Source organism: Numenius arquata, chromosome 25 (genome assembly GCF_964106895.1).
Source record: "Numenius arquata chromosome 25, bNumArq3.hap1.1, whole genome shotgun sequence".
NCBI lineage: Eukaryota > Metazoa > Chordata > Aves > Charadriiformes > Scolopacidae > Numenius > Numenius arquata.
The window spans coordinates 5,250,298-5,267,476 of record NC_133600.1 but is presented as its reverse complement, the minus strand read 5'-3'; the positions used below and the strand labels follow the sequence as shown (position 1 = coordinate 5,267,476).

General features: G+C 66.2%; 2 protein-coding genes across 4 annotated transcripts; one reads left to right on the top strand and one right to left on the bottom strand.

Annotated features, from left to right (window-relative positions):
• Positions 1-917: 917 nt before the first annotated feature.
• BABAM1 (BRISC and BRCA1 A complex member 1) lies at positions 918-4,356 on the top strand. 2 transcript variants are annotated; one of them, XM_074163746.1, is made up of 9 exons: positions 918-947; positions 2,033-2,342; positions 2,448-2,506; positions 2,634-2,754; positions 2,832-2,910; positions 3,299-3,323; positions 3,608-3,737; positions 3,857-3,943; positions 4,033-4,356. In XM_074163746.1, the coding sequence occupies exons 2-9, from the start codon at positions 2,049-2,051 to the stop codon at positions 4,231-4,233; spliced, it is 996 nt and encodes a 331-aa protein (XP_074019847.1). In that variant the 5' UTR covers positions 918-947; positions 2,033-2,048; the 3' UTR covers positions 4,234-4,356. The 2 variants fall into 2 exon arrangements, with proteins under 2 accessions (XP_074019847.1, XP_074019848.1); XM_074163747.1 differs by lacking the exons at positions 918-947; positions 2,634-2,754; positions 2,832-2,910; positions 3,299-3,323 and having other exon boundaries at positions 2,067-2,342.
• Positions 4,357-12,606: 8,250 nt separating this feature from the next.
• Positions 12,607-16,744, bottom strand: ABHD8 (abhydrolase domain containing 8). Of its 2 annotated transcripts, XM_074163989.1 has the most exons (5): positions 16,674-16,744; positions 14,331-15,120; positions 13,222-13,392; positions 12,873-13,089; positions 12,607-12,756 (listed from the first exon to the last, which is right to left on the bottom strand). In XM_074163989.1, exons 2-5 carry the CDS (start codon positions 15,092-15,094, stop codon positions 12,607-12,609), a joined length of 1,302 nt encoding a protein of 433 aa, XP_074020090.1. In that variant the 5' UTR covers positions 15,095-15,120; positions 16,674-16,744. The 2 variants fall into 2 exon arrangements, with proteins under 2 accessions (XP_074020090.1, XP_074020088.1); XM_074163987.1 differs by lacking the exon at positions 16,674-16,744 and having other exon boundaries at positions 14,331-15,094.
• Between the last annotated feature and the right edge of the window lie 435 nt (positions 16,745-17,179).

Here is a 17,179-nt window from a genome sequence, read left to right as displayed (position 1 = left end):
ATCTTTGGGGGGCTCTGCCCCCCCCAACACCCTCCCTCCCCTCTCTGCCCCACGGCTCCTCAACCCCACGGCTGGAGCCTCCCCGCGTGCCCCCGGCTCCCTCCCACCCAGGCGGGAGGATGCACCTCCCTGAGCACCCCCCAGAGTATTTTTTTGGGGGGGCAGCCAGAACACTTGGGGGGGTGCAAGGGTATTTGGGGTGCTCGGAGGCGTTGAGTGGGGTGCTGGGGTGTGCAGGGCCGGGAGGGGGGCCGGCCCAGAGGTGCTGCGGGGGGGTGTGTGTGGGGTGGGGTGGGCTTGGAGGTGCGGGAGGGTGGTGTTTGGGGTGCACAGGGGTGCTGCGGGGGTGTTTGGGGGGGGCAGCGCGGGGGTGCTGGAGGGTGCTGGGTGGGTGTTCGGCGTGCTGGGACAGAGCACGGTGTTTGGGGGGTGGGGGGAATGTATAGATATTTGGGGTGCAGGGGGGTGTGCACGAGTGTTTGGGGTGCAGGGGTGGGTGCAGGGGTATTTGGGGTGCATGGGGTGGGTGCCATGGGTGCAGGAGGGCGTGCATGGATATTCGGGGTGCAGGGGGGTGTGCATGGATATTTGGGGTGAAACGGGGGAGAGTGGGGGGTGAAGGAGGCTGTGCATGGGGATTTGGGGTGCGGGGGGGGGATGCATGAGTGTTTGGGGTGCGGGGGGTGTGTGGGGTGCAAGGGGGTGTGCACGGATATTTGGGGCGCAGGGGGGTGTGCAAGGATCTTTTGGGGTGCGGGGGTGTTTGGGGTGCGGGACGGGGGTGGTTCAGGGGTATTCGGGGTGCCGTGCACGGCCGCTCAGGGTGCCGGGGGTGCCCTCCTGCCCCACCTCTGCACCCCGGACCCCGGGGAACTACAAATCCCAGCAGCCCCCGCGCCGCTCCACTTCCGGGCGGTACCGGGCGGGGCGCGTGGGGCCGCGAGCGGGTGAGCGCGCGCCGGGGGGTTGCGGGGTCCGTGGGGCGGGTGGGGGGGGTGTGTGTGTGTGTGCACGGAGCCCGGGGGGGTCGTGTGTGGGGTGTGCGGGGGCGAGGGCTGCGTGAGCGGGGCGGGGGGGGGGGGGAAATCCAGGGGGCAGGGGGTCCGTGAGCAGGGGGTGCACGGGGAAGGGGGGTGAGGGGCAGGGGGGATGTAAGCAGGGGGGGCACGGAGCAGGGGTGCATGGGGGTGCGTGAGTGGGGGGGGGCGGTGTCCAGGAGGCAGGGGGTACATAAACAGGGGGGTGCATGGAGCTGGGGGGGGCTGAGGGCGTATGTGAGCAGGGGGTGCACAGGGTGGGGGGTGCACAGCGTCGGGGGGGGTGCGTGAGCAGGGGGCGCGCAGAGCGGGGGGGTGCATGGGGCAGGGGGTGCACGGGGCGGGGGGGTGAGGGGCAGGGGGGATGTAAGCAGGGGGGGCACGGAGCAGGGGTGCATGGGGGTGGGGGGGTGCATGAGCGAGGGGGGGTGTCCAGGAGGCAGGGGGTACATAAACAGGGGGGGGTGTGCATGGGGCAGGGGGCATGTGAGCAAGTGGGGTGGGGGGGTGCGTGATCGGGGGGGTGCATGGAGCTGGGGGGGGCTGAGGGCGTATGTGAGTAGGGGGTGCACAAGGTGGGGGGTGCACAGCGTCCGGGGGTGCGGGAGCAGGAGGTGCACAGAGCGGGGGGGTGCATGGGGCAGGGGGGGTTGAGGGGGTATGTGAGCAGGGGGTGCACGGGGTAGGGGGGTCCAGAGAGGAGGGGGGTTGAACGGATCACGGGGTGCATGGAGCGGGAAGGGGGGCCCGGGGGGTGTGTGAGCAAGGGGTGCGTGGGTCAGGGGGGGTTCAGGGGGCAGGGGGTGCACGGAGCAGGGGGGGGTGTCCAGAGGGGAGGGGGGTTGAACAGAGCAGGGGGATCCAGGGGGTGCATGGAGCTGGGGGGGTGTCCAGGGGGTACACAAGCAGGGGGTGCACAGAGCATGGGGTTCTTGGGGGGGGGGGGTTGGGTGCAGGGCTGACACCCCGCATCCCCCCCCGGCCTCGCTCCCCAGCGCCGCCGGGGCCGCCATGGAGCGCGGCTGCGTGATGGACACCTCGGAGCCGGGCAGCGCCGCCGAGGAAGAGGAGGAGAAGACGATGGAACCCCGACCTCGGACCCGCTCCAACCCCGAGGGGGCCGAGGATCGGGCCCTGAGCGCCCAGGCCAGCGTGGGCAACCGAAGCGAGGGTGAGGGCGAGGCGGCCAGCGCCGACGATAGCCCACAAGCCACGGCCGCCCCCGACGGCACCGCCTGGCCCGGCCCCGCGCCCCACGCCGAGGTGCAGGTGAAGACGCCGCGGGTGAATTGCCCCGAGAAGGTGGTGAGTGTCCGCAGGGTGGGAGGGAGGGGGACACCGAGGGGGTGGCCCAGCCCCGACGCCACGGTGAGGGGCTACCGGGGGCTCAGATGTGGCTCCCTCCTGCAGATCATCTGCCTGGACCTGGCGGAGGAGATGGCTCTGCCCAAACTGGAGTCCTTCAATGGGTGAGCGCTCCCCGGGACCCCCAGGGACCCCAGCTCTGCTGTCCCCAGCCAGCATGGGGACCGGGGCGGGGGGGGGACGACACACACGCTGGTCCCTGCTGAGCTCTGTCCCCCCCACCCCGGGCAGGTCCAAGACCAACGCGCTGAACATCTCCCAGAAGATGATCGAGATGTTCGTGAGGACGAAGCACAAGATCGACAAGTGCCACGAGTTCGCGCTGGTGGTGGTGAACAACGACGCCACGTGGGTGAGCGGGGACGGGGATGGGGACAGGGATGGGGACGTCTCTGTGCTCCCCCCCCACCTCACCCCGGCTCCTCTCAGCTCTCAGGGTTCACCTCGGACCCCCGCGAGGTCTGCAGCTGCCTCTACGACCTGGAGACCGTCGTCTGCAAGTCATTCAGTATCCCACCGCCTGCGGGGCTGGGACCCCGCAAGGGTCCCTTGGGTGCAAACGGGGGTCCCTTGGGGGTGCAGACAGGGTCCCTCGAGCACAAGTAGGGACCCTCCAAGCCCGTTGCCTGCAGATGGCAGCAGATCCCCAGCACAGAGCGGGTGGTGTTGGGCCCTTGAATCCCCCCCCAGTTTAACGCCGGACCCTCCAGACCCACCAAACCCCCATTTATTGGGGTTTTCCCCCCAACTCACTCTGTCCCTGTGCGGTCACCCCTCTCCGCGGGAGCTCCCCGGGTGCCCCGGTGCCAGGCTGGGCCACCGGGTCTGGGTGGGAGACGTCCCCGGGGGCGGGCAGGGGTCTGTGTGGCGGGATCGGTCCTTACCTGGGGCTGCAGATCTGGAGGGACTCTTCAACCTGATGTGAGTATGGCTGGGGGGGAGGGGGGGGGGGCAGGGGGGGGTCGGGGTGCCCACCCCGGCTTCCAATTTTCTGCTTTGCTGTAAAAACGCCACGAACTTTTAACCCCGACAGCCCCGGGGAGGATGCTGCTCTCCCAGCCCAGAGCTGTCACGCTGTCATTAAGTTTTAATGAGGCGGGGGGGGGGGGGGGGGAGGGTGTCCCCAAGCTACAGGGACCCTGCCTGTGACCGGGGAGGGGGCTGGGGGGTTGTCCCCTGAGCCCCCCTCCATCCTCCCGCCGCAGCCAGCAGAAGATCGAGCTGCCGGTGACGGAGAACGTGCAGACCATCCCGCCGCCCTACGTGGTCCGGACCATCCTGGTGTTCGGCCGCCCCGGCTGCCAGCCCCAGTTCTCCATGTCGGAGCACATGAAGGTAGGTGGGGGAGTGTCATGTGTCCCCCCCCAACCTGTTCCCCCCCCACCCCCCTCTCCGGGGTGAACTCGGTGGCTCCGGGTCCATCCCGGCGCCGTTCCCGGCTTCTCGTCCTGCAGAAGATGCTGCAGTGTCCCTATTTCTTCTTCGACGTGGTTTATATCCACAACGGGGTGGAGGAGAAGGACGACGAGACGAGCTGGAAGGTAAATAGGGGACGGGGTGTCTCCCCCCCTCCGAGCCGTGACTGGGGGCTGTGTCACCCTGTCCCCCTGTGTGTGTGTCCCCTCCCCAGGAGATGTACGCCTTCTTCAGCAGCCTGGACACCAAAGGCACCAACTACAAGTACGAGGTGTCGCTGACGGGGCCGGCCGTGGAGCTGCACAACTGCATGGCCAAGCTGCTGGCCCACCCCCTGCAGCGCCCCTTCCAGCCCCACGCCGCCTACGGGCTACTGGGGGACGATGAGCCCCCCGAGGTGGAAGCCACCGTCTGAGAGCCGGGGCTGGGGCCGGGGGGGGGGACAAGGACAAGGAGGCTTTTTTCCCGGGGGGTGGCTGGTGAAGGGCTGCGGCCGGTGTTACGCGGCGGGGGGGGGGGAAAGAGAAGCGTGTCCCTGAACGGTGTGGTGCTGGTGCTGCGTGTCCTGCGCCGGGGCGGAAACTGGGGGGGCTCCTTCCTGACCATGGGAGCTGGGACAGGTTACTGGGAAGCACTGGGTGGAGCTGGTGCAGGGACTGGGATGCACTGGGTGGAGCTGGGGCAGGTTACTGGGGCAGGTTACTGGGAGGCACTGGGTGGAGCTGGGGCAGGTTACTGGGGCAGGTTACTGGGAGGCACTGGGTGGAGCTGGTGCAGGTTACTGGGATGCACTGGGTGGAGGTGGTGCAGGGCACTGGTGCAGTTACTGGGATGCACTGGCTGGAGCTGGTGCAGGTTACTAGGAGGCACTGGGTGGAATGTGTGCAGGGCACTGGTGCAGTTACTAGGAGGTGCTGGGTGGAGCTGGTGCAGGTTACTGGGATGCACTGGGTGGAGATGGTGCAGGGCACTGGTGCAGTTACTGGGAGGCACGGGGTGGAGCTGGTGCAGGGCACTGGGAGGCACTGGGTGGAATGTGTGCAGGGCACTGGTGCAGTTACTGGGAGGTGCTGGGTGGAGCTGGTGCAGGTTACTGGGATGCACTGGGTGGAGATGGTGCAGGGCACTGGTGCAGTTACTGGGAGGCACGGGGTGGAGCTGGTGCAGGGCACTGGGAGGCACTGGGTGGAATGTGTGCAGGGCACTGGTGCAGTTACTGGGAGGTGCTGGGTGGAGCTGGTGCAGGTTACCGGGAGGCGCTGGGTGGAGCTGGTGCAGGTTACTGGGAGGCTCTGGGTGGAACTGGTGCGGGGCACTGGGAGCACTTGTGCAGGTTACTGGGAGTCGCTGGGTGGAGCTGGTGCCCTTACTGGGAGCGCTGGGCCATGCCGGCGCCGGCCACTGGGCGGCGCTGCGGGGCGGTGGGGGCGGGGCGTGGCCTCGGGCAGCTCGGCCCCGCCCCTCCAGCTGCGGCCATATCTGGCGGGGGCGGGCGCGGCTGCCTTCCGGCCGGCTCCTATTGGCTGCCTGGTCAGCCAATGAACGGCCGTGTGACCGTGCTCGCGGGGGGTTTGAATGGGCGGGAGGCGGGGCGTCGTGCGCGTGCGCGGGGCGGCATGAGCGGCGCGGGGCGGCGCGAGCCGTAAGGGGACACGGCGGGGGGGGGGCGACACGCGGGGGGGGGGGGCATCGGGCCGGGAGGGGACGCACGTTGTGGCGGGGCTGGGGGACATTGCACCCTGGGGGGGGGGGGGGACACACACGACACGTTGCCCGGGGGTGGGGGGGGCGCTCTGCAATACCGGCCCTGCACCGGGCGGGGGGGGGGGGTGGCTTGCTATGGGGTACCCCTATAGGCACTGCCCCCGGGGGGGGGATTGCACTGGGGAAGGGGAGCCCCGGGAGCACTGGGGATGGGGGGGCACTGGGAGGGGGTGCAGCCCCTGCACGGAGCGGGGGGGGGGGCATGGCGCAGGGGTGTCCTCACGCTGGTGGGGTGCCCCGGTGTGTGGCTTCAACCCGGGGTTGGGGGGATACCCGGGGGGGCTGCGGGCTGGTATCCCTCCCCCCTTCTCTTCCGCCCCCCCCTCCCCCGACCGTACCCGGCTGTGCCACAGGGCGCTGCGGGTCCTGCTGGAGCGGGGGGGCGCCCCCATCCTGCCCCCCCCGAGGGGCGTCACCCCCACCCATCTGGGCGGCAGGCGCTGTGGGGGGCTGCTGCTGCGCCGCCGTGGGGACCCCAACGCCAGGTAACCGCTGGGGGTGTGCAGTGTGTCCCCCCCCCCCGCCGTGGTGCCAGAGCACCCAGCTGTGGGGCTGGTGGCACTCGTGTGACCCCGAGGGGCTGGCCGTGACCTTGACCCGCTGGCCAAGCCGGGGGGTGCAGCAGGCTGGGGGTGAAGCCCTGCTCCCCGCTCCAGGTCCCCCAAGGTGCCAACACCGTGGCATGTCACCGCGTCCTGGGGGTGCCACCAGCCCCTCGAGCTCCTGCTGAAGAAAGGGGGGGACCCAGAGCCCCGAGACCAGGTTAGCGGGGACAGCTGTGGGGGACGGGGACAGCACCTTTGGGGGTGCTGTCTGTGCTGGGACCCTCATCGTCGGGTGCCCACCTGGTCCTGGTGGGGCCGTGTCACCCCGTGGTGGCCCTGGCAGCGGTGGCAGCAGCGTCCCCTCCCCGCAGGATGGGAAACGAGCCATGGACCTGGCGCTGGAGCCGACCCTGCGGGACTCGCAGCGCACCCGGGGCTGGCCCCCCCCGGAGGGTGAGGTCCCCAGGGTGCCCCCTTTTCCAGGGCGGGTGTCGGGGGGGGCTTATCCAACCCCCCCAGTTTGGGCCAGACACCGACTCCGGTCTCTGCCCCCAGAGCCGGGGGGGGGCAGGCGGTCCCTGTCCTTCCTGACCGAGGATGGCACCGATGGCAGTGTCATCTCCGAGCTCCCCGAGGACGGGACCGAGGATGGACCCCTGAGCAGCACCCGCAGGTCCCTGCTGGAGGAGCTGGAGCTGGGGGACGGCTGCGGATCGGGGGACCCCCTGTCCCTCTCCATCTCCTCCCTCACCCGGTGGCCCCCGGTGGCCCCCGGGGGCTCGGCTCTCCCCCCGCAGCCCCTGGCCTCCAGCACGCTGCTCTGGGCTGGGGATGAGCTCGGGGAGGGACCCCAGAGCAGGACCTTGGGGGGAAGGACGAGGGGTCCCCCCTGGGTTCTCCCCAGGCCTCGGCAGGAGTTTGGAGCTGGTGGGTCCCTGCGCCCCCCCCAGCGCTGCAGCAGGGTCCCGGGGGGACACGGGGCGGCTCCCAGGGCTCCCCAGCTCCATGGTGGCCTGAGTGGCTGCTCTGTGGCATGTCGGAGCCCCAGGGATGGTGACATCCCGCGTGCTGTGGCTCAGGACCACCCTGGTGTCTCCCGGGGACCACCGGTGGGCTGGGCAGGGCCGGGCATTGTCCCCGCGGCTGCCCCCGAGCTGGGGGTGACAGTGCTTGAGGTGGGGGCCGGGGGATGTGACCACAGCAGCCTTGGGGACAGCAGCAGTGCCAGCGAGCGCTTCGTCACTGCAGTGGAGATCCTGGAGCCCAGCGAGGCCGGGGGGTCCCCGGGGGCTCAGCACCACTGCTCCCCCCAGCCCAGGGCAGCTGGGGGGCCAGAGCCGGGTGAAGCCCCCTCCCCAGCTAGAGCTGCCGCCGAGGAGCTGCCCCCCGCCAGCCCCCCAAATAGGGAGCAGGTGCAGGGGGAGGATTTTTGGGGGGGCTCAAAAGCAGCCCCTCGCTGTGAGGAAGGCTCTGAGATGGGTGGTGTGGGGGAGCTGCTTGCACGGCTCCAGGGGTGCAGCCTCCGGGGCTCCCCCCCACATACTCCAGAGGCCCCTCGCAGCCCAGCCAGTCTCGCTGCTGGAGATGTCACCCCCCGGGGGACAGAGCCCTCCATGTACCACCACGTCACCCCCAGGACCAAGAGCCGCCTCCAGGCCTCCGCGGCACGGCTCGGTGCCTCCTCTTCCTCCTCATCCCTCTTTGATGAATCGCTGGAGATGCCCCGGAGGCCCCCCAGGCTCAGAGTCCCCTGGGGGGTCCCCAGGGACCCTGCCACCCCAGGGCACGAGGATGTGTCCAGTGGGGACAGGGAGGGGACAGGCTCTTTGGATGACACTGAGATCCTCCCCGGAGCCCCCAGCCAGCCCAGCTTGCCCCTGGGGGTCAGCAGCTCCAGCCCCACGGTCCTCCTGGTCCCTGGGGACCATGGCCACCCCCAGGACACCCCATCAGATGCTCAGGGCTCCCCTGGCTCCAGCCCCACGGTCCTCCTGGTCCCTGGGGACCATGGCCACCCCCAGGACACCCCATCAGATGCTCAGGGCTCCCCTGGCTCCAGCCCCATGGTCCTCCTGGTCCCTGGGGACCATGGCCACCCCCAGGACACCCCATCAGATGCTCAGGGCTCCCTCTGCGCCACCAGCGTCCCCAACCCCAGGGTGCTGCAGGGTGGCTCTGGGTGGCAGGACTCCTCAACCTTGGGGACACACCAGCTCCCATGGCCCCACGGGAGCTTCAGCTGCCTCCTGGCCCCACGGCCACCGGGCAGCACCGCGGTGGAGCCGAGGAGCCTGGTGGTGACGCCCTCGCCTGCCGGCTGCTCCGAGGAGCACCTTGAGGACGAGGAGAGGGGACAGGCACCCACTGGGTGGCACAGCCCCAGCACAGAGGCCACCACCAGCCTGGAGGATGCTGTGGTCCAGGATGGGCGAGCGTGCAGGATACCACCACGGCCCCTCTCGGATGAAGCCCTGCGGCGGCGGCTGCGGGCGCTGGGGGATGACCCGGGGCCCGTCACGGAGCTCACCAGGCGGCTCTACCTGCGGCGGCTGGAGGAGCTGGTGAGGGGACCCCGGGGAACCCCAGCAGGTGAGTTCTGGGGACCCCCACTGGCCCACCCAGCCAGTCCCTGCGGTGCTGATGGTGGTCCCCAATACTGGCATGGCCACCCCAGGTCACAGCCCCGAGCTGGTGGCCGCGCTGCGGACCGGCCACGTCCCCGACTGTGCCCAGGATGAGCTGGTGCTGGCCCAGCAGTTCGACCGCCCCGACCGGACCCGGCACTGGCGGGAAGGGCTGGTCAAGTCCAGCTTCAACTACCTCCTCCTCGACCCCAGGTAGGTCTATGCCACTGCCCCATGTGTCCCCCGTGCCATGGGTGGTCTGAGCGGGGACCCCTGGGAGGCGTCAAGCCCCAAAGCTGGAGGTTTGCACCCCCAGGACCACCCAGAACCTGCCACTCCGCTCCCACCGGCTGAGCCCGGCTGAGTGCTTCAGGACCTTCGTCAAAGCCATCTTCTACGTGGGCAAGGGGACACGTGCCCGGCCCTACTGTCACCTTTCCGAGGCTCTGAGCCGGCACCGCGCTGGGACACAGAAGGTGGATGGGCTTGAGGGGTCTGGGGGCCATGGTTATGGGCACAGGGGGCTGCACCAGGGGGCTGTGGTGACGATGCCCGTGGTCCCACAGGGCTGCCCCAAGGTGCGACGTATCCTGGAGATCTGGGGGAGCGGGCATGGCGTCATCTCCGTACACTGCTTCCAGAGCACCGTCCCGGCCGAGGCTTACACGCGGGAGGGCTGCCTCGTGGAGGCTCTGGGTGAGCGAGGCTGGGGGGGGACGACATGGTGCTGGCCTGGCCCCCCATCCATTCTGGGGCTCACAGGGACTTTGGGGTCCCTGGTTGCAAGCGTAGGGTCTGGGCAAACCCCTCCAAACACCCATCTCCTGTGGGAAAAACTACTTGGGGGTGGGTGCTGGTGGGGGGTCTGGGGGCTGCCTCCTTCCCTGGGGGACTGTGGGTGCTGACCCCATCCCTGGGGGGCTGTGGGTACTGATGAGGGCGCTGGGGCTGGGGGGCTGCCTCCATCCCCATGGGGCTGTGAGTGCTGACCCTGTCCCTGGAGGGCTGTGGGTGCTGATGGGGGGCCAGGGCTGGGGCTGTGGGTGCTGACCCCATCCCTGGGGGGCTGTGGGTACTGATGGGGGGGCTGGGGCTGGGGGGGCTGCCTCCATCCCCATGGGGCTGTGGATGCAGACCCTGTCCCTGGGGGGCTGTGGGTGCCAATGGGGAGCAAGAGGTTAGGGCTGTGGGTGCAGACCCCATCCCTGGGGGGCTCTGGGTGCAAACCCTGTCCCTGGGGGGCTGTGGGTGCTGACCCCATCCCCGCAGGGCTGCAGACCATCACCAACCAGCGGAAGGGGAACTGTTACGGGGTGGCAGCGAGCTGGCCGGCGGAGCGGCGCCGGCGCCTGGGCGTTCACATGCTGCACAGGGCCATGCGCATCTTCCTGGCCGAGGGTGAGCGGCAGCTCCGGCCGGCTGACATCCAGGGTGGGCGCTGAAGCCACCCAGGGGGGAAGGGGCACACCCCCTGCCCGAGGAGGTGGCCGTGGGGGTGGGTTTTTATGTCGTGAACACTGGCGAGAAGTTTTCTATTTTTCTATTTCCCTTAAAGGGCAATAAATAAATCACTGCGGGTCGGCTTTTCCTAAGAAATCTAAGCTGCACGTGATTTCTGGCTTGGTTCCCCCCGGCTTCTGCCGTGCTCCTGGGGACCCCCCCGTGCCCGGCATTTCCCTCCCCGCCATCGAGTCGGACGCGGCTGAGAATATAACACGGCTTTACTGTATGAAATGGCACTAAGAGGGCGCGTGGCTCAGCGGCGGGGTCACGGTGTGCGGTTTGCCGTGGCCTTAGCACAAGCGATGTGGGTACAAAGCGACACAGACTCCGTGGCAAACGCAGGTTGAAGAGCCGTGGCCGGGCACCAACAGTCGCCTGGAGCTGGCGGGGGAGGTGGCGTTGGGGGGGCCAGAGCCACCTTTTGGGGTACGGTGGCATTTTGGGGTACCCTTATTGCAGAGCCCAGCCGTGCTGCGGCGTCTCCCCTGGCCAGGATGGGGTGGGAGGGATGTCGGGGGGGCTCGTGGAAACAATTTGAACCCAGGGTCATTAAAATTCTCATTATGAGACAGGTTGTGGCAGCAGCGGGCAGGGGAAGGTGCTGGCAGAGGGGCAGCTCTGCCCTGGTGCTGGGACAGAGGGGGGTGCTGCTTGGGGACACGTGGGGTCCCCACCACGTTAGGGTCAGCTCCAAAGGACCCTTCCTCTTTTACATTGCCCAGTTTGGGGAGAAAGACGGGCTCAGCCTTGGGGAAGATGCGTTGCAGGTGGGTGCCAGCTCCAGGTGGAGCAGTTCCCCATCCGGGAGCCCCTTGAGCTGATCTAGGAGGGGCCTCGGGAAAAGGTGGGTGCTGGATGGGACATGGGCCAAGGGTGAGGTTTCCGTGGGACTGGTTGTTTCTTTGGTTTAAATGGGGGGGAAATAAGAGGGAAGCAAAGCTCTGGGGGGAACGGGGAGGCCGGGGCCATCCCCAGCGCGTGGGGATGGGTCTGGAGAGTGGCCGTGCTGAGCACAGCATCCTCCCAGTGCGACCGGGAGCCCCCGGACCCCGTGACGGCACCCAGGTCCCTTCTCGACACTTCTCATGTACCTTCTTGGTCCTGCCCGGCTCCTGGCAGCGGGATGCGAAGCGGAGGAGGGAGGAGATGATGAGACCGGTGGGTTATGTACAGAACGGTGTCGGCGGGTAACGAGCGGGCATCTGTTGAGATTGGACGGTTGTGGTTTTCTTTGTCGCTCCCGCGTTGCTCTGAGACCTCACGGATCCGTACGGGAGCCATCGGCAAGGACGGACACAGCAGCAACATGACGGCGTATTGCTGATCCCCCGGTGCACCAGGGATGGGTGTGATCCCGGCAGGGATGCGGTCCGGGAGCAGGTAGTGGGTCCCGGAGTTGTGGAGGAGCTGGAAGCTGAGAAAGGGCGAGCGGATGGGACACTGCGGGAGTCGCTGCGTGATGGCGCTGGCTCCGAGCATCTCCAGGATGAGGCAGCGGGAGGGAAGCAGAGGGCTCTGCAGAAGCCGGCGCTGCGGTACCTAAAGCGACGATGGTTGGGGACGTGACTGCACAGTTGGTGGCCCCGGGGACCGTGGGAGAGCTCAGGCTTGGCGTTGTCCTCCCCACCACAGCCACGTTGGTCCCACCACGGTGGGGGAGCTGATGGTCCTTCTGGCCGTGCCCACGGGAGCAGGTCACCTCCTCGTCCTCAGCTCCTGGCCAGGCAGAGATGAGCTGCGCAGGCAAACCCTCACCAGCACCAGCCAGGAGCTGCTGGACACCACATTGCAGACTGCTGGCATTAATGGTGGTCCCATCGTCCCAGCTCGATCGAGGTCCTCCAGGGCTGAGAGGGGCAAATCCTGCTGCTGAGGTCAAGGAGCCTTTGGCTTCCCCTTAAATCAAGCCCAGCTCAGCTCCTCCATCCCTGGCCGGGAAGGTGCTGGAGCCAACGCGCTCTCCCTGAAGGAATCCCTCCAATTTCTTCCCGTCTTGCTGCAGGTGGGACCAGTCTCCCCGCAGCCGCCTCCTCTCTGTCCCTGGGGTGGGGGGGGTTGCTGCGTGAGGAAAATAATACTACAAAGAAACAGGATGAAGACGCTCCAGCGGCTGCCATGCTGTCCCCGAGGGGATGGGGACCAGGTCTGCCGTGTTCCTGCTGCCGGCCCCACGCACCCCTGCCCAGGGGAGCCTCCGTGCTCCGCCACCAGCCTCCGAGGTGGCCGGGAAAGAAAATCGGCTGAGCCTCCCAGCGAGGGCAGCCTCCGCCGCACCCCTCCACTCTTGCAAACCCTTCTCCTCTCCGAAACGTCTCTCCCATGGGAGCAGCCCGGTCACCACGTCCCACCGCTTTATTTCTTCTCCCCTTGCCCATCCCCAGCTGGCGTCTCGGGCTCCCACAGGACAAACTCGTGGAGCAGCGTGTTCACTGTCTCGGGACACTCCATCATCACCATGTGGCTGCCTTCATCAATCACCTTCAGGAAGGCGATCAGCAGGATCTGGAGGGGAGACAGTGGCAGTGACAGGCGTCAGCACCAGGATGAGCCCCCCTGCCTGCATCACCACGGACCCCCAGCCCTCGCCCACCCTCCCAGCCCTGGTCCGTGTCCCCTACCTCGGCCATTCGCTGGTCCTCCTCCACCGGGACAAATTTGTCGTGCATTCCGTGGACCAGCAGCACGGGCACGGCCAGCTCGGCGTGATAGACCTCATCGCCCTCTGGCCAGTACTGCCCGCTCATCATGGCGCGCAGCACGAAGGAGGAGACGTTGAAGGCGTTGCCTTCCTTCAGCAGCTGCTTTTCTTTGGCACCCTGGCGAGCGAAGCCAGCCCTGCGGGACAGTAGCCAGCGGCAAGCAGAGGGTTAGCCCCCTCCCCATAGTGGTGTCCCTGCCCATGCCCATGGTGGCTGGAAGCCAGGGTGGCCAGGGACGACCCTCCCCAGTGTCAGGATGGCCACTCACTTGAGGAAGCTCCATGCCAGGCACGGGGACAGGCAGTGCAGGACGCAGGTGGGCATGTTGAAGATGGAGCAGAGGCTGGGCTCCAGCGCCGTCGGGCCCCCTCCGTTGATCATGATCACCTTATGGACCAGGTCTGGGTACTCATGGGCGAGGAAGGTGCAGAAGGACACCCTGCGGGGAGAGACAGACATGGGGGCTATGCTCCAACCACCATGATGCACCCCAAGGTAGATCCCAAGGATCCACGGTTTGTCCTCAGGCTACAACCCCTCGTTTGATCCGTGCTCCCCTTCCTGGGGCAGCATAACCCCAGTCAAACCCCACAGAGCCTGGGTAGAGGGGCTGAGCTTGGGGTTTCACTCCTGTGCAGACCAAAGCAGGGTGCTGGGACCCACGGGGGTGCCTGCCAGCCTGGACCAGCCTTGTCCCGATCTAATCCTGCCCAGTTCAGACCCATCTCCAGCTCCCTCTCCTCCCAGGGCTGCTCTCTGCGCTGCTTAGTCTCCATCTAATTGACTTTCTTGGGCTTACTCTATTTATAGGCTGTGCTCTGCCAGCTTCCCTGCTGGAGGACGGGCTCTGGGATTAGCTGGACCCAGGGACACACACCAAGGGGATGTAGGAGATCAGAGCTGAGGGATAAACCCAGAATGGGAAACCCCATATACCCCCTACTCTGCCTCTCAGCCCCCAAAGTGAAGGTCCCTAAAGGGGCTCCAGGAAAGCTGGGGAGGGACTCTGGATCAGGGAGGGGAGCCATAGGAGGAGGGGGAAGGGTTTGACACTGAAAGAGGGGAGATTGAGATGAGATGTGGGGAAGGAATTCTTTGCTGTGAGGGTGGTGAGAGCCTGGCCCAGGTTGCCCAGAGAAGCTGTGGCTGCCCCATCCCTGGAGGGGTTCAAGGCCAGGTTGGAGGGGGCTTGGAGCAACCTGGTGTGGTGGGAGGTGTCCCTGCCCAGGGCAGGGGGTGGCACTGGGGGGACTTTAAGGTCCCTTCCAATCCAAACCATTCTATGACTCTATGATTTGTTGGGTGTTTGCTGCCAAGGAGAGGACAAGGGGGGATGAAACCATCCCTTCCCTCCTGGAACCCCCCCCGGTCCCTCACCCGTACGAGTGTCCTATCAGGATATTCCTCTTCTTCGCATAGCGCTTGAAGACGGCCCTCATGTCCTCTGCCAGCGCGTAGAAGGTGTAGGCAGCAGCAATTTGGGGAGCTGAGCTGCAGCCGTGGCCAGCCAGGTCGGGAGCCACCACTTCGTAGCCCAGCTTGGTAAAGAAGTCCAGCTGCTCCTTCCAGATGTCTAGCGAGCCCCCCACGCCGTGGATGAAGAAGAGGACCACATCGCTGTGCGTCCCTTTGCAGCTTGTGATCTGCTTCTTGCAGTCAATGTTGACAACTTTCTTGGGTTTACGCTTCCGACGCTTGGCGGGGGCCGCCTCCCGCGTGCCGCATCCTGGCGTGCTGCATCCCGGCGTACCGGCAGGAGCCTGGGCAGGAGTTTGACCGGCCACGTCGGAGAGTTCCAGCTCTACGGTGCTGTTGGGTTCCCCCGAGCTGTTCTGGCAGTGCAGGATCTCAGAGCGGACGGCGTCCCCTAGGTTCTCGATCACCAGCTGCCCGTTGCGGTAGACGGTGATCTTGCGTTTGCAGTGCACCGTGCCCCGCTCCGGACCCCCGGGCTGGGGTTCTTGGGGCTCCTCCGGAGCCGGGCGGTTGGGAATGCTGTGCCTGACCCGCAGGATCCTGCCTGGCTTCACCTCCATGAAGCTGTAGCCGTTGCTGGACTCAACGCTGTCCAGTGGCCCCACGGCATTGGTCGTCTTGCCCATCAGGCAGCAGAGGAGCCCATCGGTGATGCTGTTCAGCATTATGCTCCCTGCAAGGAAGGAAAAAGGCGGGGGACAAGAGAAGGGGGGGTTAGTCATGAGCTCCAGCACCCACCGGGGACCTGCTGGGTGTCCTGGCTGTGGCACAGGGGAGTGGGGACAGCCCTGTCCCCCCCTGTGTTGCTGCCAGGGTAGAAGATGCCTCCAGGGATGCACTGAGGGGTGAAGGTGGTGCTCCCCAAATGCACAGCCCTCCTTGCCCACAGGCAAACGGGCTTCTGATTCTGATCAAAGACAGACCCAGCAGGCCCCATCCAGCTTTGTCTGGGCCATGTCCCTGTCCCCGAGCCGCTGCGACGTGTGCTGGCCCAGCAGAGATGAACCGGAGTGGCTGCAAATCCTTGCCGGTCCCTGGCACGCATCCGCCTCTGAGGAGGGACTTGCTCTGGCCGAGGGAAGGTGCAGGCAAAGAAAAGCCTGCTTGAAGTGAAAATGCTATTTCTGGCACCATATATGGGGCTAAGGAAAGATTCAGCTCTGAAAATGCATTATTTATACCAATTAAATATATATACATGTGTGTCTCTAGTCTAAACCACCAATACAAATAGCGAGAGATGGAGATCACAGGGACTGGAGATGAAGGTTTTAATTAAAGTCACTCTGCAAACCAAGGCTGAAAGTAATATGGCAAGAGAACAGGGGAGGGAGGGGGGGGAAGCACCTGCTTGGGGGGGCAGGAAACCCCCTCCCCACATCCCCACCTGGCACCACACAGGCTGGGGGGACGTGGTACTGTCCTTATTGTCACCAAAGCTTATTTGCTCTTCTAGATGCACTCGGGTGGCTTTTGGGAGAGAGCTGTGGACACGGGGACCACCGACCCTGGCCGAGAGTGAAGCCCGACCTGAGCCAAGGGCAGATGGGAGGTAGGAAAGGCTGGTGGCACCGGGGACATCGGTGCTGGGACCGGAGCTCAATGCCATCCCGGTGGTGCCGAGGGGGCTGGGGAGGGCCCTGCCTCCCCCGGCTGGCAGCCTGACGCACGTTTATTATTGATGAAGCTAAACACGGTGAATTATTGATGCCGATGGGCAAAGAGAGCCGGAACGGGCACTGCAGAGAGGGGCTGTCCCTGCAGGAGGGGGAGCACCGGCTTCCCCCCCCCCCCGGCCCCGAGCGGCTGCTGTGGGTACCGACCATGACCCCTGCAGAGGAGAGAAGGAAAAGCTCGTTCCCAGAAGGGAATTAAACATCTAAATCCCAGCGCTGCTGTCAGGAGCAGCCCACTTAGCTCCCTGAACAACCCCTGCAAGTGCACCCAGCAGGATTACGGACGCTTTTCCTGGAAAACCACAGAACGAGGGGATTAGTATAACAAAATAAGGGATGGAGGCAGGCGTGGAGTACAGGCTGCCGCCTCCTCTATACCTTTTATCATTCCCTATATTTGGGGAAGCCAATGCCGCATCCTCCTCAGAGATCCAGGGAGCCCAGCCTGGCCCTTGTGAGCTCCCAGGGACTGGATGGGCTCTGCCGAGAGCTGCCAACCGGGAAAGAGCCCCGATCCCAGCACAACACATGGACTGTGGGTTTCCCCAGGAAAAAAACAGGCTGTTTTCTCCAGGCAGGCGATCTGGGTAGCAGTTCCCTTGGCAAAGCTGGAATGGCTTTATCCGGGGAGTGCTGCCAGCTCTTGGGACAGCAGCCAGCGCTTGGTTCTCACCCGGCTCTGTCGGGGACAGTGGCCCGACTCCCACGCAAACGCCCTGTAAAGCTCCGGGTGCTGGATTGTTGGGACTGGAAATGCAGCAAAATCCTTCCTGAGAGCTCCTTCTCGCCGGCCGGGAAGGTCCCCGGTGGCTGTCCCTGAGGTGGGGTATGGTAGTCCCGGCTCTCTGCGGTTTGGTGCCTGCATCAGCGATCTCTCTTCTGGACACAAGGACATCCCTGTAGGATCCGGCTGCACCGAGAGCTTTCCAGCATCCTCCTGCTCCCCACTGGCCGAGCACTGAGCTAAACAGCTGTGTCACCCACCGGGTGCCCTTCACTGCTCCGGGCATGGACCCATCCAAGCCGATGAGCCAGAAGCAGGAGATCTCAGAGCCCTGGGAAGGAGAAGCCAAA